The sequence below is a fragment of the Macrotis lagotis genome, chromosome 1, assembly GCF_037893015.1.
Source record: "Macrotis lagotis isolate mMagLag1 chromosome 1, bilby.v1.9.chrom.fasta, whole genome shotgun sequence".
Taxonomy (NCBI): Eukaryota; Metazoa; Chordata; class Mammalia; order Peramelemorphia; family Peramelidae; genus Macrotis; species Macrotis lagotis.
In genome coordinates this window covers 273,431,347-273,454,412 of record NC_133658.1, presented here as the reverse complement: position 1 = coordinate 273,454,412, position 23,066 = coordinate 273,431,347, and the positions used below count along the sequence as shown (strand labels likewise).

At 39.6% G+C, this 23,066-nt stretch overlaps 1 protein-coding gene across 2 annotated transcripts in view; it reads right to left on the bottom strand.

Moving 5' to 3' along the window:
- The window catches only part of LOC141505005 (DEP domain-containing mTOR-interacting protein-like), a 30,135-nt gene that overhangs the window by 4,197 nt on the left and 2,872 nt on the right, over positions 1-23,066 (bottom strand). For both annotated transcript variants that reach the window (XM_074210463.1, XM_074210462.1), the window contains exons 2-7: positions 14,022-14,200; positions 8,825-8,948; positions 5,187-5,365; positions 4,203-4,385; positions 3,584-3,724; positions 2,480-2,550 (exon numbers count right to left, since the gene is read on the bottom strand). In XM_074210463.1, coding sequence (XP_074066564.1) covers positions 2,480-2,550; positions 3,584-3,724; positions 4,203-4,385; positions 5,187-5,365; positions 8,825-8,948; positions 14,022-14,200 — 877 coding nt within the window. The remainder of the gene's footprint in view (positions 1-2,479; positions 2,551-3,583; positions 3,725-4,202; positions 4,386-5,186; positions 5,366-8,824; positions 8,949-14,021; positions 14,201-23,066) is intronic.

The window sequence follows — 23,066 nt, the reverse complement described above, 5'->3', positions numbered from 1 at the left end:
TGGGTTCAAATCTTGAATCTGCCACTTACTATCTTATCTGATGGATCTCAAATAAGTCATTTTAGGCCTTTTTTCTTCAACTTTAAGATGAGGGTTGAACCAGATGGCCAATAAGGACCTCATGCAGGTCTAAATTTTTGGACTGGTGACTATGATACAATATGAGGTGCTTACCAGTCGCAGAATCCTTGGATCAGTACAGAGTATCAAGATGGTAGACCGCATTACCAAAAATACAAAGAGGAAAGGCAGAATGGAACCAAGAGACTATGTGGGAACAGTTAAGGTCAACACTCCTCTACTAGATTGTGGATCCTGTCCCTTTCAAAATAGTTTAGAAGTTTCCTAATGGCAGGGGCCATCGCTCTTAACCTGAGATTTGGCACAGAGATCTAAAAGAAAATTTTTTCTTAAGTATGTTATTTTTTTTAAAACATAGCTTTCCTTAACATCAAACCTTAATCTGCCTATGGGTAAAATTTCCACCTAATGCTCCTAGCTCTGTCCTATGGGACCAAGCAGAACAAGGTTATTCCTTATACATGATAGCCCTTCAATTACTTAACAGTGATTGCAGTTTCTTCTCTTCTCCTACCCAAATACCCTTGGTTCCTTTAGTTGATCCTTGTCTGGTGTTTTCTAGCCCATTCATTATCCTGATTGTCCCCTTCTGGGCACTATTCAAATTATTTATGTCTTTCCTAAAAAAGTGTCACCAGAATTGAATACAATCCACTAGATACAGGTGACCAGGGCATAGAATATCAGATACAATCCTTCATTTAATATATAGCATTGGCTTTTTGGTTGCAATGTTTTACTATTGACTCATACTGAGCTTTTCAAAGAATAATAAAAAAAAGGGCGGCTAGGTGGTGCAGTGGATAAAGCACCAGCCTTGGAGTCAGGAGTACCTGGGTTCAAAACCGGTCTCAGACACTTAATAATTACCTAGCTGTGTGGCCTTGGGCAAGCCACTTAACCCCATTTGCCTTGTAAAAAAAATAATAATAATAATAAAAAAAAGATTGCCTAGCCATGTCTTCCTCATCCTAAATTTGGAAAATTCATTTTTTGAACCCAAGGGTAGGTTTATTTTCATTCCTATGATATTTTATCTTATTTCCTTCTGCTTCTCTTTTTAGCCTATCAAAGTCTTTTGTTAAGCCACTTTCCCAAACTTCATGTCTTCAAATATTTTGACAAATGTACCATCAATGCCTTCATCCAAGTAGTTGATAGAAATCATGACTAACAGAACTAAGGATATGCAATAGGAAAACTCACATTTGCCTAATGATTTATTTACAACAATTCTTTGAAAGAAGTAGCACAATCTACCCTTCTATGGATGAGGAAACTGAAGTTCAGATAGGCTAAGTAACTTATTCATTGTCCTGAAGCTAAGAGGTGTTAAAACATAGAATTTAAATTCAAGCCTGCTAACTCCAACTCCAGTGAGCTATCATGCAATATCCCCTTGAACCCCTTGGCCATAGCCCTCCAAAGCTGACATCAACATGGAGGTGGGGGTGAGGGGATGGAAGAGGGGTGTCAGCAACCTGTTCAATCAAATTGACCCAAGTTTTAGAAATGTAAAATTTTAGAGCTCAAACTGAGCTCAGAAATCAGTCATCAAATCCAATTCCTTCATTTTACAGATGAAGAAACCTGAGTTCTAGAAATTGAGAAATGACTTCCTCAAGGTCACATAGTGGATGGTTGACACTGGAGTTCAGTTTTTCTACTTGATTCAATGTTCTTTCCATTATATTATTCAGCTTCCTACTTGCCTACAATAAAGTGAGAAGTTTTTTAAAAAAAAATTAAGGATGGGGTGGCTAGGTGGCATAGTGGATAATGCACCGGCCCTGGAGTCAGGAGTACCTGGGTTCAAATCTGGTCTCAGACACTTAATAATTACTCAGATGTGTGGCCTTGGGCAAGCCACTTAACCCCATTTGCCTTGCAAAAACCTAAAAAAAAATTTAAGGATAGCAGGGCAGGTAGAGAAGGGAAAGGGAAGAGAGAAAGCAAATATAACAGAATGGCTTCACAAAGGTCCATTCTAGATTCTTTTTCAGCTTCCTGTCCTTCCAGGCTTCATGGACCTATTCTCAAATCTAATGTTGGGAAACTCAGATTTTGTGCCACAGCACCAACATGGCAGCTGATAGGGGTAATGATTTGGGAAGGGGTTGTTGTTTTTCCCCAATGACTTCTTTCCCTCTTTACAAACCCATCCATAGCATGACTGCCCTCAGACTACCATCTCCAGCATTCCCTTTCTAAGGTTCGACTGTTCTAAAACAATAGATTCCCAAAACCTCTTGATCCCCAAACCTCTAAGGCATGAATCAGATTTCCTCCTGGAGAGATCACTCCCTCTCCTGGCATAATTACATCCATGGTCAGAGCAACCACTGCAACCAAAACTTTCTCTAGGTATCACAATTTCTAATTACAACTATCCACTTACTGTGAGAGTCTTCTTTACATAAGGGGCTCCTGGGGACAACAGTTCCTCACTGGTTACCTGTCTCTTCAGCACTAATGTGGAAGAAGTAGTTTAGTTAGAGTTTAAGAATTCCCATATAGGGGCAGCTAAGTGATGCAGTGGATAGAGCACCAGTCCTGGAATCAGGAGGACCTGAATTCAAATCTGGCCTGACACACTTAATAATTATCTAGCTGTGCGACCTTATACAAATCACTTAAGCCTTGCAAAAAAAAAAAAAGATGCCCATAGAAACAAATAAGGAATGATGCCACCCTTTTGTTTTGGGAAGCCCACCAATCTGGTCATGTCTTTTAATTTATTCTCAACATTTTTCTCAAGGGAAACATTTCCTTACCTACTAAGAAAGTGGCCTAACTATTACATTCAGGTACTTATGAAGACTTGGAGGGAAATACTGACCCAAAGAACTAGAGATCTGCATTTTAAGAAAAATAAAGCTGCAGGTTTCAGCAAAACCTGTGCCTATAGCACATTACCTCCAATCATGGCACAAGGAGTGAGTCATTCATTCACTCACTCCTGCCCAAAATGCCAGGTTCCTCTGGGTGATTCAAAGAAAGATACAAATGGTCCCTGACAATTGGGTACTATAAATATATTCTACAATTGGATATTTGTATGAACATGTATGATTTTGCAGGTAAGTGTGTGGGTATGTTTACCTTTGGGAGTCTGTGATTACTATTTGTTTATCTCTTTATAACTGTGTCTGTATGAATGCATGGGTTAGTCAAGGTCATATCTACCTCACCCCAGTGATAGCATCTTATGAACAGAGGATGGACACTATCTCAACCCCAGGCCTGGAACTCTGCCTCTCTAGTCATGCCATCTAGTGACATTTTGAAGAACTAAGTTCTTGATGAAGAACTTAGGAAATCCCCTTTGAAAGAATCACAACAATAATGCTAACTAGTAGAGTTGTGTTCAACTTGCCCAAGATCACAAAGCAAGTGGGTGGCAGACAAAGAAATAGACCTCAATATTTCTAATGTGGACTTTAGGACTCTTTCTCCTCTACCTCACCACTAAATTGCCACCAAAAGATGGACAGGGACTCACCTGACTTGGGGTTGCATTCAGAGCCTGGTGGGAGTCCCAGAAGAGGTGGACTGTTGTAGTAGGGACCAGCGCCCCCCGCTATGCTAGTGACACTGCTTCTCCTGACAGCTGAGACCACTTTGATTTCCTTGTTGGGCTGAACTGGAAGAAAAAAAAATAAGGCCTTGGTTAGGGGAGGGGGTGATAAAAGAAAGTAGTTAAGCTCAGAGAGGTCTGCCTTCTCCCAACCAGGCACATTTTGCACCCCATTTTTCATGAGACATGGTATCCTGACAAGAGTTCAATCCAAAACTTTCTCTGGATGAGATACTTGGAACCTGGCAGCAGAGATTAAGGGTAGAGGATTCCTGGTGTTTTATATTGAATAAATTAGATTCATAGATAATTCAAAATTCCATTGGCTTCTATGCAACATGTACAGTATTCATGTTGAAAAACATATAAATAAAGCATCTCTACCTATCTCTGAGACCCATGTGTCATGGCTCTATTTTCAGAAGCAAGGAACTCAGCTAGATAGGGAAAAAGATAAGATCATTATGTGAAAAAATTAAGAATGGGTAGCAATGTGCCAATTAACATCCCTCCCCTGAGGGATTGGATGCTCCTGACCAGTCACCTGAGAGGAAGCTGGTATTGCCCTGGTCAGGGTTGAGCTTTCGAAGACAGAAGGGGCTATCAGGACTCTCAGGGAGAGTTCGGAGGTTGTCAGTCAGAATCTCTGTCAGTCGCCTCCGCCTACGGAAGTTGATCCGGAACTGGTAGAGGAGATTGCTGTCAAAGAAGTGGTGTTTGGTTGAAACTGGACAAAGAGAGAGGAGAGGTCACAAAGGCTAGAGATAGTCCCTGATTCTCCTCCCTGTTCCCTCTTTCTCCCTCCCTTTCAGACTTAGCCTCTTCCATGATCACCTCTGAAATGTGATTAGGGCACTGGAGAGTCTCTAGTTCCCAAAACAACCTTTCCTCCAAACAGTTCTCCTCACTTGTGAAGGAGACTGTTCTTCAGAGTCAGGAAAGCCTGAGTTACATTCCATCTCAAACTCTTAAACTCACTATGTGGTTTTGGGCAAGCCACTACACACTCTGTTTTAGAAAATGAGGGAATGGGCCTCAAAAATCTCTTCCAATCTTTATATTTTTCATCCTATGCTTGATTTAACTAGAATGCTACTTCCTGACCTCACTGGCATCCCCTTTCTTTTCTTTAGCTTCCCACAGTTCTGATCACTGGTTTCTAATACAATATCCCTGGACCAAAATTCTCTTGTCTTGACTTATTCCATGTGTAAAAGCTTGGTCTTCCCAACCAAAAGAAGTTCCTTGAAGGTAAGGCTTGGGACTTTTCCTTTGTCTTCATAGGACCAGTCCTACAGGAACTAGCTGTGAAGATTTACTAAAGCATTTATTATTTTCTAGTGACTGAAATTCTCCTTTAGTGTGGCATTCCTTGAAGATATTCACTGCAACTCTTTCAATGTAGGAGTCATGACACATTGTATAAGAACTTCAGTGAGGGTACAGGGCAAGGAAGCTATACTTGTCTAACTGTTAAATTGTCCCTTCACACCAGTCTCCTTGTACTTCATCCTCTCTTCTCCCTCACCATGTTGAATGATCCCATGTTCCAGAAGAGTTCGGCACAGCTCCACAGCTTCCTTCCTGCTAGCTGCTTCTCCTTCCTGAGCGAGCCAATCCACCATCTCACAGCCCAGGAAAGCCCGCTGGTACCTGACAGATTTTTCCTCACGAACCTTAAGGATTGAGTCATCTGCACTCACCAGCCTAAACAGAGAGGTCACACTGAAATGAGTATACCTCCCACCCTCTATCTCCCAACCATTCAATAGTTTTTCTTACAGTACTTTATAATAAATATGCTGCTTTTAAATCTACTAGCTTCTTGGATATTCAGTGTAATTTTGGAGATCCACTGTGAGTTGGACATGGTAACAGCTATTCTAATCCTCATTCTACAAAAGAGGGGGAATGATTAGTGCCCAAAATCACACAATAAATTTGTAATAGAGCTGGGATCAGGGTTCAGGGAAGATCATGTGCTAAAGCAAAAATATTAGGAGTCTGCTGACTTGACCTGCAGTATCAGCTCTACCACTATATTTTGTGACTGAGAAAAATGATACTCAGTTTCTGTAATTATAAAATAGGGATAAAAATACATGCCCTGTCTACTTCATAGAGATATTCTGGGATGAAAATGATACTAATGCTTATGAAAAATACAAAGTTCTTTAATAAAAAAGTGTGGAATGTCACTTTTTGTTTGTTATTTGTGTGTGTGTGTGTGTGTGTGTACATGCATCCAAGCATGTATAAATGTGTTTTCAGCTGGACAGAAATAAGTAGAAGACTACTCTGTCAAACACTCTTGTAAGCAATATAGCTTAAAGACCTAGGCACCTCAAAGAAGAAGGATTGGTCTCGCTGTCCAGCTGATGACTCTCTCCCAATCCTGCCAAGGTGAATATCTTGGGGCACTTGCCTCTAGGACCAGCCATCAGAGGGGTTGATCTTTAGCATCCCCAGGAAAGTGATGGAGCAAGATTAATTACAGCTACTTGCATTCTTAGAGATGGTCAGCAGAGGGAGCCCCTGGTCTGTGGATCCTCTGGTTCTTCTAAAAATGAACTCAGAAAATTGGAGTAAAGAAAGACAGGGTCGGGGCAGCCAGGTGGCGCAGCGGATTAGAGCACTGGCCTTGGAGTCAGGAGTACTTGAGTTCAAATCCAGCCTCAGACACTTAATAATTACCTAGCTGTGTGGCCTTGGGCAAGCCTTGCAAAAACAAACAAAAAAAAAAAGACAGGGTCACACACATACACACAGAGATGATCACATGCACAATGCACATGGGCACAGCTCACATGGACACTAAAGAAAGGTAGATCTCACACTCACATGCATGAGGCATACATACTCAATGCTCAGCTGTCCGAAGAGATGTTCCCTCAGATAATACAGACACACGTGTATACTGCCCATTTACTCACATGGTCACTTTGTAGGCAGCTATGGGGTCATAGATTCAGAACTAAAACTTCATTTTACAGATCATGGGACCATGAATTTGGAGTTAGAAAGGACTTTGGAGACTAACTAGTCTAGTTATTCTCACTTTATAGATCAGGAAAAAGGCCCAGAGAGAAGCCATGACATATTTGAGGTCTAGTATGTAGTAAGTGACAGAGCTGTATTTGAACCCAGGTTCACTGACTCCAAATCTACCAGAGTTGCTTCATCCTCAATATTCAATTAAACTGGATAAGAATCAATTGAGCATTTTTATGTCAGAATATAAAGAAAAAAATGAAACATCTCAGGCATCAAAGAGCTTATATCTACTTAGAGAAAACAACATATTCAGATAAATAGAAAAATATACAAAATAAGTAGGATTACTATGACAGTTTGGGTTATAGGAAGCTCTAACTAGAGAAATCAAGAAACACCTATTATAGAAAATGTCTAAATTTGAGATACATCTTGAAGAGAGTATAGGGTTCTACAAGGCAGACATAAGGAAGAACAGGATTTCAGGCACAATGTGTCATCATGTGCAAAGCCATGGATACAAGAAATGACTTGTTGTATATGACAAACTTCAAAAGGTCTGTTTGTCTGAAAGGTGAACTGTGTAAAAACAAGTAAAGTGTTATAACCCAGGAATAGAAGAGTAGAGACAGGCTGAGATGGGTTTGAAATGCCAAAGGAAGGTTATATATTATTCTAGAGGCAAGAGGAGTCACTAGAACTTTTTAAAAGGGGGACTGACATGACCAGATGAGTACTTTTAGAATATTACATTGACAGTTGTGTGGAAGATGGATTGAAAAAGGAGGAAATGGTAAATGCTAATTAGGAGGCTATTGCCAGAGCTTAAGCAAGATAGACACAAACTGGGGTGATTGGTCATGTGAACAGAGAAAGGTATATAAAAGAGAGAATGGAAATGGAATTTAAATCACTTTGCAGGGGCAGCTAGGTGGCACAGTGGATAGAGCACCGTCCCTGGAGTCAGGAGTACCCGAGTTCAAATCTGGCATCAGACACTTAATAATTACCTAGCTTTGTGGCCTTGGGCAAGCCACTTAACCCCATTTGCCTCACAAAAACATACATACATACATACATAAATAAATAAAGCTGGTCCAACCCAGTTCCAAAAGTTAACTGTACTGTGGACTATTTCAAAATCACTTTGCAACTGATTGGACATGTAGGGTGAAAGTTAAAATCAAGAATGAAATCTAGTTTCAGAATTTTTGTGACTAAAAAGATTATATAACCCTCCACTGAAATATGGAACTCAGAAGAAAAGCCTGTTTCAAGACTGATTAAAAAATTAATTGATTTTAGACAAGATTTTGAGTTTGAGGTGCCTAAGTAATCCATTTAGAAAAATCCAATAGTTAGTGAGACAGTACAGGAGTTCAAAAGAGAGACTGGGCTGGATATATAAATCTGAGAGTCATCTTTTTAGAAGTGATAGTTGAACCAAGGAAGTCACAAGCAAGTGAGTAGAAGATGGGAAAACTAAAACAATGAGTCTAAAAATTGTTTTCTAGAATTTGTCTGTGGAAGGAAAGAGAGATATAAACTTTATTTTCAAAGGTTAGCATGGTCAAGTTTTTTGAAAATGGGAAAAATCGGGGCATGTTTGTAGAAATCAACAAAGGAGGTAGTATATAAAATTAACAGACAGAGCTACAAGAAGTGGCAACTTCCCAGAAAAGAAAGGAGGGGAAATAAGAGAAGGCACAAGCAGGTGCTGGTCTAGGTAATGCCCTCCTATACACTAAGCATAAATATACTCATGTAAACAGAAGAAAAAGACATAGTCACATGTAGATTGATATATATGTATACATATATATGTACATATTCCCATGGATTCTGAAGGCAGACATACAAAAGGATACTGATACATTCATATGGACACTGCACATAGGTTCTCTCATGTGTCAACAAGCATATAGACATATACACTAAAAACAGGCATGCTCAAATATGCAGGAAAATGTGCTCACATGTGGGAAAATATTTCTGGAAATGGGGGGAGGGGTTGGTATAGAAAGGAGAACAAAAGTTAATGGAGTCTTTTGATGTCAAGGAGGGTTCCAGCGCTACTCTGAGAAAATGGCAGCTAAAATTAATTCCAATCTCAAATCCTCCTCCCAAAACATTCCCTTTTTCCCCAGCCCCCTCTCCCACCCCACTACATACGCTTCATACAGACTCTGGCCTCGAAGAAACACTTTGACATCCTTATTTAAAGGGAAAGTCCCATCATCCTTGCGGAAACGATAAAGCAACTTGGCATCTTTGTAGTCTGAGTGCTCATCACACACTGTGGAGGTAAGGAATGGCATCATTCAAATTATTCTACACCCATGAGAACCAAGAAACACCCTTTCACTCAGAATAGAATCTGCATAGTATCTTGCCAAACAGGACCAAAAGATCACCAGAGTCACTGACAGACAGGCAAGTAAACAGTTGGACAAATCACCCTGATCAACTGCTCACTAGTTTTCAATCCCTGGTCTTTCATGGCCACAATCTGGCCTTGGTACATAAGAGAATACACTTCTTTCAGGGAAAGTATTGATCTCATTTGGACAACCCTTACCCCCAGGAGCCAACTGGCAGGGGAGGAATTTCAAAGAAAACAATTTAAAAGCCAAAAGTCGAAAAGTGAGTGGTAGAAATATGACTAAAACTCCGGGCTGATGTCTTCCCCCACTCTCTTTTTCATTGCTTTCTCTTATGAAGAAGGATTCTTGTGCTTGCCAAAGCAAATCCCTCTACATGTATCCTTGATCCTGTCTCTTCCTATCATTTCTATTCTTATTAATATGCCCTGCTACTTACAAATGCACCCATTTTTTTTTTAGGTTTTTGCTAGGCAATGGGGTTAAGTGGCTTGCCCAAGGCCACACAGCTAGGTAATTATTAAGTGTCTGAGACCGGATTTGAACCCAGGTACTCCTGACTCCAGGGCTGGTGCTTTATCCACTGTGCCACCTAGCCGCCCACAAATGCACCCATTCTTTAAGAATCCTCATATCATCTGACTATCCCCTATTATCCTTTATTTTTCCCTTCTCTCAACCCCTTCTCCCCTAAACTCCTTGAGAAAACAGGCTATCCTTGGTGCTTCTACTTCCTGTCCTCTTGTACTCTTAATTCTCAGCAATCTGGCTTCCAGATTCATCATTCAACTTAAAACTGCTCTCTCCTAGGTCATAAATAATCTCTTAATTGACAAATAGAATGGCTCTTTCTCAAACTTCATCCCTCTTGACTTCTCTGAAGCCTCTGGCACTGATCAGTCTTTTCTGTATGTCCTCACCTCTCTATGTTTGTGCCTAGAGAATCTAGGTCTTTCTCCTCTCTAATTCACCATTCCTCTTCCATCTCCTTTGCTGGATCCTCATCCTGCCCAAGTCTTCTAACCATGGGTGTGTACATTTGTATTCTATTCTTCTCTTCTCCCTTTATATTAAGGTGTTCAATTAACCTCTATGCATATGACTCCCAAATGTCTTTGCAAAGCTTCAGTCTAATGTTGTGAACTGTCTTTTGGACATATCAGAATTACCATATCTAAAACAGAACTCATTATCTTTCCCCAAAAACTCTTGCCTTTTCTGTCCTTCCCCATTTCCATTGAGGATACTATCATCCTCCCAGTCACCCCCACCCACACAATCTTAGTGATATTATCAATTTTTCTTTCACATTCAGTCCACATATTTATTCTAATACCAAATCATTTCATTTCATCTTCACAATATCTCAAATGTTCTCACCATTTACAGTCACCTCCTAAATGAAGCCCTCATCACTCATGTCTTTTAAGTAATCTCCCTTTCTCAGTTTTCTCCCCATTTCAATCCCATTCTCCACTCAGGTACAAAAGTAATTAATCTTCCTAAAGCTCTCCAGAATTGACTGTGCCAATTCTTACTCAATAAAACTTCCATGAATCCCTCTTTACTTACCTAGTTAAATCTAAAATCATCTTTTTGGTTTTAAAGTCATTAATAACTTTGTCCTTCCTACATTTACAGTCTTCTATACTTTACTTACCAATATGTACTTTGCAATCTAGCAATAGCTACCTTCAAACATGCTATTTCCTGACATTTCCAAAAATGGTTTCCCTGGCTTCCTTTCAGACTCCGTTCAAGACTCATCTTCTGCAATCCTCTCCTGGTCATTCCCCCCTCCCCACCCCCATCACTGCTAATGCTTCCAAGATACTCTCCAGTTAACACTGTATATATATATTTTTTATACTTGAGTTGTTTCTAAAGTTGTCTTCCCTGCCTCCCTGCCCCAGCCCTTTAGAATGTGAGCTTCTTCAGGCCAGAAACCAGTTTTTGTTGTTCTTGTCATTGTTTTCCTTTCTTTAGTTCCATTAGGTAACTGTTCATGGTAGTCTGGATATACAATAGGATCTCAATAAATATTTGTTGCCTGAAAGAGGATTTAATCTATCTAGATATTCATCCATCCATCCATCCATTCACTTACCCACATATCCACATAAGACTTCTATGTTTTCCAGGAAGGACTGGTCAGAACAGAAGAAAAAGGATAGAGGGAGTGGGTGGGGCAAGAAATAGTGGACCAGGGCAGCTAGGTGGCACAGTGGACAGAGCACCGGCCCTGGAGTCAGTAGGACCTGAGTTCAAATCCAACCTCAGACACTTAATGATTACCTACCTGTATGACCTTGGGCAAGTCACTTAACCCCATTGCCTTAAATAAAAATAAATAAGAATGGCTGTAGAACCAGAACAATTGGCTGGATGACCACATTAATATAAATAAAGCAACAATGAGACTTTAGAAATATGGTCACAGCAGTGCCATATCTTAACTTGAAAGGATTACTAGTAAAGCAAGCCTGCAGTCTCTTAGAAGAAAGATGATGGAATACAGGTGCTAAATCAGACAAACTTTGACAGATTTGGATAATATGTTTGTTTTGATAAACTGAACTTTGTCACATGGGAGTATTTAAGCAGAGGAAGGGGTGAGCTAGGGAGTATTGGGGATATAATAATAATGTTTTTGAAAAGAACTTCAGTATTTTTTAAAGGCATAATTTTCATTGCCAGGAATGAGGAGCAAGGAGTAAATTAAAACAGCCAGGTTCCTAAGTCTTGTGCTGTTCACATGTGGAGAGTGAGGGATATGAAAGAGTCCAAGATACAGGAATGAGAAACCAAGCCTCATTCCTCTGTGGCTTTGGCTTACTGGACCACTGTTCAAGCAAAGCCTGGGTAAGGGTCAAAGCTAGTTCTTGTTCCATCCAAATGACTCTGTTCATCATTCATCCATAATTATGGCCTGGCCCCACAGTTGAGTTTAGGAGAACCACCCAGGAGACCTCCAGGAAGAAAAACTTGTGAAACTGTGTAGGCCTCTACACACACACACACACACACACACACACACACACACACACACACCCCTATATACATATATATCTAAAGATATCTCTCTCTCTCTCTCTCTCTCTCTCTCTCTCTCTCTCTCTCTCTCTCTCTCTCTCTCCCCCCCCCCTTAACTCTCTCTCACTCCCTGTCTCTATTTGTCTCTTGGTCTGTCTCCCTCTCTTTCACTTGTTCCCCCTCCCTACCATGCTCCCTCCCTTCCTCACTCCTTCCCTCTCATCTCCACCTCCAGTATGGAATTCTCCAGATGATTTTTATAAACTAAACAACGGTGTAGTGTTTCCATCCCAAACCCCAGTTATGACTTAGCAAAGAAAAGACATATCTCCCTGGTCCAAACTGGAGACCATAGGGGCAGCTAGGTGGCGCAGTGGATAAAGCACCGGCCCTGGAGTCAGGAGTTCCTGGGTTCAAATTCGGTCTCAGACACTTAATAATTACCTAGCCGTGTGGCCTTGGGCAAGCCACTTAACCCCATTTGCCTTGCAAAAACCTAAAAAAAAAAAAAAATTGGAGACCATAAGGTCTATCTGACTTCTATGATACCAATGGGGGGGGGGGGGGTCAAGAAGTTCCCCTATTCCTAAATATCCCCATGCTCAGGACCAAAATCAACAACATGGCAGTACAGTATGATGCATGAATTTTCTCTAAAGTCAGAAGATTCATACTATATGATGAAAAACTCAGATCTTTTTGTGGAATCTACAGTCTAGGTCATACCTGTCCCCACTCTAGATTCATTAAATATATTCTTTGATTCCAAGTGTATAATTATATATGTGTATATATCTATATATATATAGATATAGATATCTCCCTATTAAATTATTAAAATTTGACTTGTCTCATAATTTTAGTCTACCAAAGACCTTGTATTCCTCCCTCTCAAATTTTATGTTGCCTACAAATGTAACATTATTCCTTCATCCAAATAATCAGTTGTTCAAATACTGCCTCTGATGCTTACTATGTGATCTTGACCAAGTCATTTAATTTCCAAGGGTCCCTGTTTTCTTATCTATAAAGTTAGGGAAAGATTGGCTTAAATTAAATGGCCTCATCTCTCTAAGCTCTAAAGCTCCATGATCTTTTCCAGATTCATCCTTCTGGCTTAAGTATTGCCCTTTTCATCATTAACTAGCAGCGCCTCAACATGAGTGAAATTATCATATGGATTCCAAGATGAATTCTCAGAAGGGCAACTTCCCTGGGCAGATCCTAAGCATGGGGCTGAGTCAGGAGGGGTCAATTTTTTAGAGAGCTCAGGTGAGAAATAGAGCAGAGCACTAGAGGGCACCTGCAGGAAAAGGCATTGTTAACAAAACATTCTTTCTCTCTTGCAACTTCAAACACAACTGGAATCCATTGATGATTCAGACCACTAGGGAAAAGAAAATAGTAGCTATTTATCTTTGGGTCATGCTACAAGGACTAATGCCACACACATAATGACACTGAACCATTGTCTTTTTCTACACGGGGGTGGGAGAAATTTTTGGTTATGGAGGCAAAAGAAATTTTTTTTTAAAGTCTAAATAGAAAGGAAGGAATTTTTAAAATGCCATGACCTTTAAAAAAAAAAGAAAGAAAAGAAAAAAACTATAGCAAAGTCCTCTCCACATCTTAAATCCAAAGAGATTCCACCATAGTAGGAGAAATATAAGCCAGATACAGTTGAAAATGAGAGAGGAACAGGAGAGATTATTAAATAAAGCTATGGATATTGAAGAGAAGGTCAGGCAAATATAAGAAGCTTGGGAGAACTTTATGAGGGAAGAAGAGGTTCTATACAATGTTCTAACCATTACCCAATCCACATAAGTCCCTAACTACTCTGACCACATGTAAGGTTGACCCTCTGTCCTTCAGAAGTGAAGCTATTGAACTCTACAGATGGGACAAGAAAATTGGGGGGGGGGGTGAGGAAAGTGGGAGGAGAGACCACATACCATGATGAATAATGTAGTGGTCCATCAGTTTTTGCATCAGTCTAATGCCTGTTTCTCTGTCTGGTGCCTCCTTGTGGTCTATCAGCCAATCTGTCAGCTCCTTAGCGACAAAACAGTTGGGATATGTTCGAAGATGATAACGTCGATCCTTGATGAGCTTCCCATCATGAAGTCGAAGTCTAAAATAGGTGAAAGAGGGCAGAGGAAGAGCTAGGAAAGCTCTGAGAAGACATGTATTTTCTCCTCCCACACCCTTTGCAGAAAGTTAGACCACATGTATCGCCAGTGATATACAGAGGAGGATCAGTTTGGATAATCAAAAAGCAGGTAAAAATAACTACTTAACATCAGTTAATCCAAAAGAATGCATGCTTTTAAAAACCCAGATAATTTCCAAACACAAGGGAAAATACAACAGAGAATTTGACTATGGAATACATTGTAAGTGGCATATTAAAGTCACACTTGCCTTCCTACAGATACTTTGTGCAAGGTGGTATTACCCTGAGTCCTCATCTACTAACAACACAAAGAGGGTACTAGCCTTAAGCAAGCATTTCTAGGAGTAATACAACAATAACCTTCCCAGTATATACAGCACATTATAGGTGCTAGGTAAATGCTTGATTAATTGTATTAATTGCAATTAAAGTTTGCAATTAACTAATTATAAATCTACAATTCACACATTTATTCACTCATTCAGCACTTAGGTACATCTAAAAATAAGTCACACTCTCCCTGAAATTCCTACAAAGTTTGCTCCATATATGGTAGGAGACAGGACGGGAAAAAAGAATTCTCAATTTTTGACAAGACTGGAAGAAAGTGTTCCAACTTGCTGAAGATGCCCCCCACCTAATTCTCAGGTCATAGAAATGAAGGAAGACACTTTTCCAATGTCTTACAACCCTGCAGTGTCTTGTGACCATGACTAACTTCATCCTGGGACCTGACAAGTAACGTACAAGGTCCGAGAATTCAGCTACTTCAGGTTCTCCCTCCCATCTTTCCTCATCTCTGTTGACTTCTCCACATCTTAATGAACCTCATTCATCTTTTCATTAAGAACTCCCAACTCTCCCAGGGCCTTAGACTCTTACCTGCTTACAGAAAAAAAACACAAAGTCATGTCCTCATTTTAAAGGCAACCTCCCAAATTGTGTATATGCAGTCAATACTCTTCCACCCCATACTACAACATAACATCCATAGCATACACACAAACACACAGAAGCACAAAAAAGATACATACAGGAGTTATGGCTATTGCCACACAGTCCACACCCTTGACTTATTTCTAGCTGACTAGCTCCCCATCCTCAGGTGAGATCTCTGGAGTTTTCAGTTGGCTTGGAATAAGACTCTGCAATCACTTGCCCAGTCCAGCCAACACTGTCTGCCTCTCCTGAGGCAGCTTAGACAGGTTTCTGGCCAATAACACTGGCCACAGAAGTCTCACTGCTTCACACAGGGAATCTTTGTCTTCCCTCAAATCTTGGAGGGTCTCCCAGCTCAGTCCCAACCAAGGCCAAATATAATTTTGCCCTGTATTTTGATTAATGCAAAGGAACTATAATTTCATCAGCAAGGAGAATTCCAAAGCCTCCCCTCCCTCATTGATACATCTATGTAAGTCTTCAGGCACTGCTTCTGGTACCCAGAGGTTAAGTGATTTAAAATCAGGGTCACACAGTTATAGAGGATTAGAACTCAGGTCTTTTTGACTTTCCAGCACTAACATTGTCTCTAAGGAATCTGAAAGAAGTTGTACCTCTTCGTATTTGGGGGTTTGGGAAGATTGTGAAACAAACTATCAGTTAGTCAAAGGGTAAAAGGTCTAGTCCCTATAAGACTAGGACACAAATTAAATCATCAGGATAGGAAGGAAAATCATTACCTCCATAATTCTGACATCTACCAACTTGCCTTGTGGTCGGAAGTCACATTTAAATTCCACAATCCTCAACTGCAGGGGGAATTTCCCCACCCCCAGCATATGGAGAGTGGGGAAGAGAGAGGAAAAAATACCCGGATGTTTTTGCAGAGACTTCCCTTCCTCCCTGCTGTAGGGGCCCCGGCTATTGTTCACCCCAAATACCTCACCACTATCCAGTGGACATGTGGGAAGTCCCTATTGTCTCAGACATCAGAGGGTTCCTCTAGTCTCATTCAGAGATCTGCTCCTTTCCATAATACTTCTCTTCCAACCTCAGAAGTGTAAGATATATGACCTGCAGTGAGGGTAATGCAGATGAGTAGAAGGATAAGGGTCCCTCTGACCAATGACAGGACCCGGGAAGATCCAAAACCTATCCTTTGGGTGAACCAAAAAACACTATCCATTCATTGCTATCCCTAGGACCCTAAACTCCCAGTAATTTGGAACTTCTTTGGACCATTATTAGCACCCCTAAGAGTACTATGCTAGAATATATGTAAGGTATTCTAATGAGTACTAGAGCTACAAAACCACAGGAAGCCCCCTGTGACTGTGCGATGTACCCTCTCCCTTGGGGTAGCTTCCAGTCCATCCATGCATTCTACTCTTGTACAATTCTGCATTTTTACCCTCTGTTAAAACTTTATAGAGGATCTCTGCTATACTGGACACTTTCTTCTAGCTCTTTTACTATTTCCTGAATACCATCACAATACTCAGGATATCCACCAGCTGTTTCATAAGAAGCCTTTATTTGTAGCAAATTGTAGTGAAAGAAGGGAGGTTAGATTAAGCAGGTCTGGTGGAAGAAGGACTCAAACATTAACTGGTTCCAATTCTTTAAAGTTGAATTCCTGACAATTTGCGGTTACCTTTTACCATGAATGGGATACTGCTATAGGCAAAACTGAGGAGTGGGGGGGGGGGATTATTACAGACATATAAGTGAATTCTGTCATCCAAGAGTTATTTGAAGCTGGGAGGAGGTAGTATTAAAAGATGTCTCAAAGAAGAAGTTAAATAAGAAGCTTCACCACAAGTGTGCACAACACCTCTCTTCAGAAACTTGACCAATCTACACACGCTTCCCAGTTCCCTCTAATTCAATGTGGCAAGATTTTAAACTAATCTTAAAATTAGGTATAACTGTTGGGTCTAAGAGTCAGACATATGGTTGATGTAACCTCAGTCTTGGGGCAATAAGTCAACTCTAAGACTTGATCTGAGACTTTGGTAACAGGAGTAAGTGCTCAGTCTGGGGAGATGGCTGGGAATGGAGTATTTTTCAGTGCCAAATGGGGGAGGTGGAGAGAATGAAATACATTTTAGTCTTGACCTTGGATAGGGAAGCAACAAAAACAGTTGAAAAGCAATCAAAACTGAAAAGATACCACTCTGTTGTCTGTTTCTGTCTGTCTCTGTCACACACACACACACACACACACAAACACACACATACACAAACACACTCAATATAGCAGATCTGAATTAACTTCAAAGCTATCTAAAATGTTCCCAGTTTTGCTTCAAAGTTGTCTTTGTAATTAGTCCTAAGGAATAAGAGCTAGAATTGCACTGATTGAAAGAAAAAAATTCTTCCCTAGCTCCCAAGAGAATCCTAAGGAACATCAGTACATGTAAACACTGTACCAATGTCTGCTTTGAATTTCTCCAGGGGAATTATGGATCTCTTCTGTGCCCTTAAGTTCTGGGACAATAAGGCCCTTCACCTTGATCCTAAGCAACTTAGCTCAATGTGAAATAAAATATGTACACTCCATTCCAACTTCCACAAGGCTCAGAGGGAATCTCTGACAATGCATGACCACTTGACTTCCTGGGATGGTGATTACCCACTACAACAGACCATCCTCAGACTTCTGAATCTATCATTCAAGGTGAGAAGGTGTCAATAGAATTAGAAACAGTGATTTTTTTTTTTTAGGGAGTGAAGAAGAAGGAAGATTGGAGAAGTAAGAAGAGGAAAAAGAAACAGGAAGGAAGTAGAGGAAGAGAAAAGGAAGGAGAAGATAACAAATAATGATAACAAATGAGTAAGAAACAAGGAGAATAGAGAAATGGGAAAGGGAATTTAGTTCTGATTCTTCTTTTATAGCATAACTAATAGGAAAATACATTTAATATGATTGTACATGTATAGCCCATATCAGATTACCTGTTGTCTTAGGGAAGGGGGGAGGGAAGGGAGGGAAAGAGGGAAGAAAAACGTGCAACTCAAAATTTTACAAAAAATACATGTTGAAAACTATCTTTACATATAATTGGAAAAAAATTAAAAACTTACAAAATTTTTTTAAAAAGGATAAAGGGAAAATAGACAAAAAAAGGAGATATAAAGGACAGAGAAAGATGAGAGGGAGAAGACTGGGAAAAAGAGAAGAAAGAATTGGGGGAAGAAAGAAAGACAAAAAGCAAAAGTGAAAAAGAGAGAAACCAACGAGAAAAATGCAAGCCAGAGAAGGAGGAGGAAACAGAAGGGAAGTAGGGTCAAGGAAATAGGGGAGAGATAGAGGAGAAAACTGAGGGACAGAAATTATTGAAGCCCTTAAGATTGTATCATAGCATCATAGATTTAGAGTTACATGAGATTTCAGAGATTATGAGTCTAAGCATCTTATTTTATGGATGAAATCACACATTCTAATTAACAGGGGTAGGATTAGAACCCAGATCTTCTGACTAAATATAAATCTCTTTCTATTGTGGAATCAGCTCCTATGGAAGCTAAAATAAAAACTAAGGAAGGCTCTTAAGCCTGGTTCATCTGAGGTCCTTCTGTAATTTCCTTCCTTATGAATTGATTGATTGTTCGTTCCAAAGCTCCCTAACCATTAAATGTGATCATTCAGGCTGACTCATAGTCAGGAGGTTATAGCTGTTTTGGGGAAGGGGATTGTGTCACTTGGCAAGTTGTAAAGAAAGCATTCAGTGACTTTTGAAGGACAGTACTGGACATGTGAATGAACCCCTGGAAATGGTGTTCAGTGTCCACTTTACCTTCAACCTCTCTTAGTCACATTCTGGACTGTCAATTAATGTAATCATAGAGACTTAGAGACAGATCATCTAATCTAACTAGCTTATCTTATTAAAATATATATCTACATATAGATATCTATAAATATATATCATACTTTTTTACATTGACAAATACCAACAAACATGGGCACTCATATACAAAGAGTAGAAAGAGATTTTATATATAAAAAGCAAATCTCTATGAGCAACTTGTATTTTTTTTTAGTTTTTTGCAAGGCAAATGGGGTTAAGTGGCTTGCCCAAGGACACACAGCTAGGTAATTATTAAGTGTCTCAGACCAGATTTGAACCCAGGTACTCTTGAACCCAGGTACTCCTGACTCCAGGGCCAGTGCTTTATCCACTGCGCCACCTAGCTGCCCCTCCTGTGTATTTTTTAAAAAGTCTTTGAGGACACATTTTTCTCTTCATTTTTTTAGGAGGCATCATTAGCTCCCTTTCCCTCCACAATTCCCTCATTCTACCAAAAAAATAAAAAATCCCTCCTCTATATCAAATAAATGAAGCCAAGCTAAATAAATTCACACCTTGGCCACATCTGAAAATATGTCTTGTTCTGCATACTTTGAGCACTAATTTTCTGCTAAGAGGTGAATGGTAAAGTTTTATTATCGTTCCTATGAATCTGGGATTGGTAATTTATTGAAATGATAAGAGGTCTTAAGTCTTTACAGGTTGTTTTCTTTTGCAATCTTGTAATCATTGTATGAATTATTCTGATTCTGCTTTCTTCACTTAGCATTCATTTATGTCTTCAAGTTTCTCTGACTCTATCTCTTTTGTCATGTTAAGTTGTTTTTCAGTCATTTTTAACTCTCCTTGACCTCATTTGGGTTTTCTTGGCATATTTCCTTCTCCAGCTCATTTTACAGATAAAGAAACTGAGGTAAACCGTGTTAAGTGAATTGCCCAGGCTAGCACATATCTGAAGCCGAATTTGAACTGAAAAAGAGGAGTCTTCCTGACTCCAGGCCCTGACTCAACTGTGCCACCTAGTTATCATTGTGGCTCATGGCTTTCTAGAGCTTTGCTATAACTAAAAGTGCTCCTACAGAGCCATCTGGGTCTAGTGGCCAAATATGAATCAGAACAACTGAAGATGGTCCTGGATGCGAGGCAGTCAGGGTTAAGTGATTTGCCCAAGATCACACAGCTTGACACAGTAAGTGTCAAGTGTCTGAGGCTGAATTCAAACTCCTGTCCTCTTGAGTCCACAACCAGTGCTCTATCTACTGCACCACCCTCATTCAGTTAGGAACTCTTCATCAATAATTGTGAAAGGTATCTCTTCTTGCACCTCCATTTTGTTTATAATGTGACTTTTATATCTAAGGCATGCACCAATTTGGAAGTTATTGTACACTTGGAGTGAATGATCATCCTAAACCTAACTTGTCAAATTTTCCAATAAGTTTTAATAGAATAGTGGGTTTTTATCATTAGTAACTGGATATTTTTTGTTTATCAGATGCTCTGTTTTCTATTATTTGCTTTTGGCTCTTATGAGCCTGGTGTTTCACTAATCAACTTTTTATTTTTTAACCAGTATCGAGTAGTTTTTATAATTGCTGCTTTGTAGTATTGTCTGATATACTACCAGGCCCCCTTCCCATTTTTTTTCATTATTTCTCTAAAATTCTTAACTTCTTCCTTCCAGATGAATTTTGTTATTTTTTTCTAGTTCTCTAAAGTAACCTATTTTGGCATTTTGGTTGGTATGGCACTGAATAAATAAATTTATGTGGTATTGTTTTTCCACTGGATGCCTGAAAGGTCACATAAGAACCCAAGTCTCCCACATGTATCCAGAAAAAAAATTTTAAATTGCAGACTGAATAGCAATCAAGAAATCCAAAGAGAAGGTATAGTAAGTCCTTTCTTCTGGACTAGAATCATACAAAAATTAAGTCAATAAGTCTATGGAATGTCCAAACCTAGGAAGCCAGAAAAAGCCAGGGAACAAACTGGAAAATCTGCCTGTCTCTGGACTGAGGAGGCAGAGAAGATTCAGAGGCATCTGAATCTAACAGCTCTCTGTATTATATTGGCATGACCCAGTCATGAGCAATTCATATCTCTTCAATTATTTGTTCAATTTTAGTTCTATAAAAAAAGCGTTCTGTAGTTGTATTCATAAAGTCCTTGTATTTAAGATTCCCAAATCTTTTATGTTATGTATTCAATCTGAATGGAATTTTACTTTTAAACTCTTCCAGATTATTTCTATATTTCCATACATTTATGGAAAGTTTGGTGATTTGTGTGGGTTTATTTTTATGTCCTACTACTTTATTAATTGCTGCAAATAATTTTTAATTGAACTGCAAAAATTTTCTAAGATCATTCTATCGTTTACAAGGAGCAATAATTCTGATTCTCCTTTGTCTATGCCCATTCCCCCAGTAATTTTATTCCTGTCTCTTAGCTAGCATTTCTAGCACCAAGAGCATCTGAATGTGTCTCAGATTACTTCAGACTTCTGGTCCCCTGGGCATTTCTGGATAGAACAATTCCAGTTTCTGCCCCCATCTCCACCTGGGGTTTCACCCTCCAAATCTTCAGGAGTTTCTTAACCAGAGCCTAGTACAGAGAATTGTAGGATTTAGGGGGCTGTAAACCTTCTCTCTTTAACTTAACTTTCTACTTAGGCAGAATCTGATCTACTTTACTTTGCAAACAAAGTGAGGTCCAGAGAGAGAAATTACTCTCCCAAGGTCAAACAGCTAGTTAGTGGCCCACTTAGAACCTAGGTCTCCTTGCTCCTAGACCAATGCAGGAATAAGGTAACAGTATTATCCTGTAAAATTTCTGAGAATAGGATCTTCTTGGGGCTGAGCCTCTAAGTAAGGTACATAGGTGATCTGGGTATTTATTCTGAAGCACCACCTCAAGGACCTGCATTCAGGGTTGGGTGCCCAAACCTTCACCTCCACTGCCTTCAGGTATTTGGCGAAATCACCTAGAGGAATGTCAGTGAGCTAAAGGGAAACTGGGAAGACTCAGATGTGGAGCAACACAGGCCTTCCAAGTAGTCACTCACTCAAAGAAAGCTCTCATGCTTTGAATTTTCAGGTATTTCCAGAGCCAACTGACCGTATGTGTCCCAATGGACTAAGAAGTCAGTCTCCTGACATCTTACACCGATTGCTCAGTTTTCTCACCATCCCCCAAGGAAATTCTTCCCTCTCAGATATCAAACTAATTTATCCAATTTAACATATTCCCCAAAATCCTTATATAAACCAATGAGAAATCACAATTTGAGAACTGGAAGGGATCTTTCAGCTACCATTAACTATAGCTCATATTCAAAAGGAAATCTTCAGAATAATAAATCTGATAAATATTCACCCAGACTTTGGATGAAGACCTCCTAGGAGGGACAACATAGCACCTCCCAAGATAAACCATTCCATTCTTGATAGCTCTTATTTTTAGGAAGTCTTTCCAAAACTTTAAGCCTAATTTTATGTTTTTGAAAAATTCTTCTCATTTGCTTCTGGCTCTGTTTTCTGGGGCTAGACAGGTTACACATTCTTTCACATGACATTCCTTCAAATATTTGAAGACAAAGAACAAGTATCAAAGGGTCATATCTAACCAAAACAATTTCAGAATTGATACTAGGATCAGACCCTGAGCCCCTAAAGACATAATATTGGGAATTGGTTGGAAGAGAGGATGACAACCTTCTAGAGTTCAGATCTTAGGATTCTAGAATTAGACTCTGACCACAGACATGTGACATAACTTGCTCATTTCTCAGATGAATGTGCAGATCACACAGGTAGCAAAGAGCATGACTAAGATTTTTAACCTAGGTTTTTCAGACTCCAAATTCAGTCCTCCTTCCACTGTATCAGGGAAATAAGGTGATTTTTTCCAAGGCAATATGTAGTAAATGGCAGAGTTGAGATATAACTACAGGTACTCTGTGCTACTCTACTTGTATAATCTCAGAGTTGGAAGAGATCTCACAGATTATAGATCTAGAGATTCCCAGTCTGGGTTATGAGAAGTAGGTCTGTTAAGGGGATATCAAG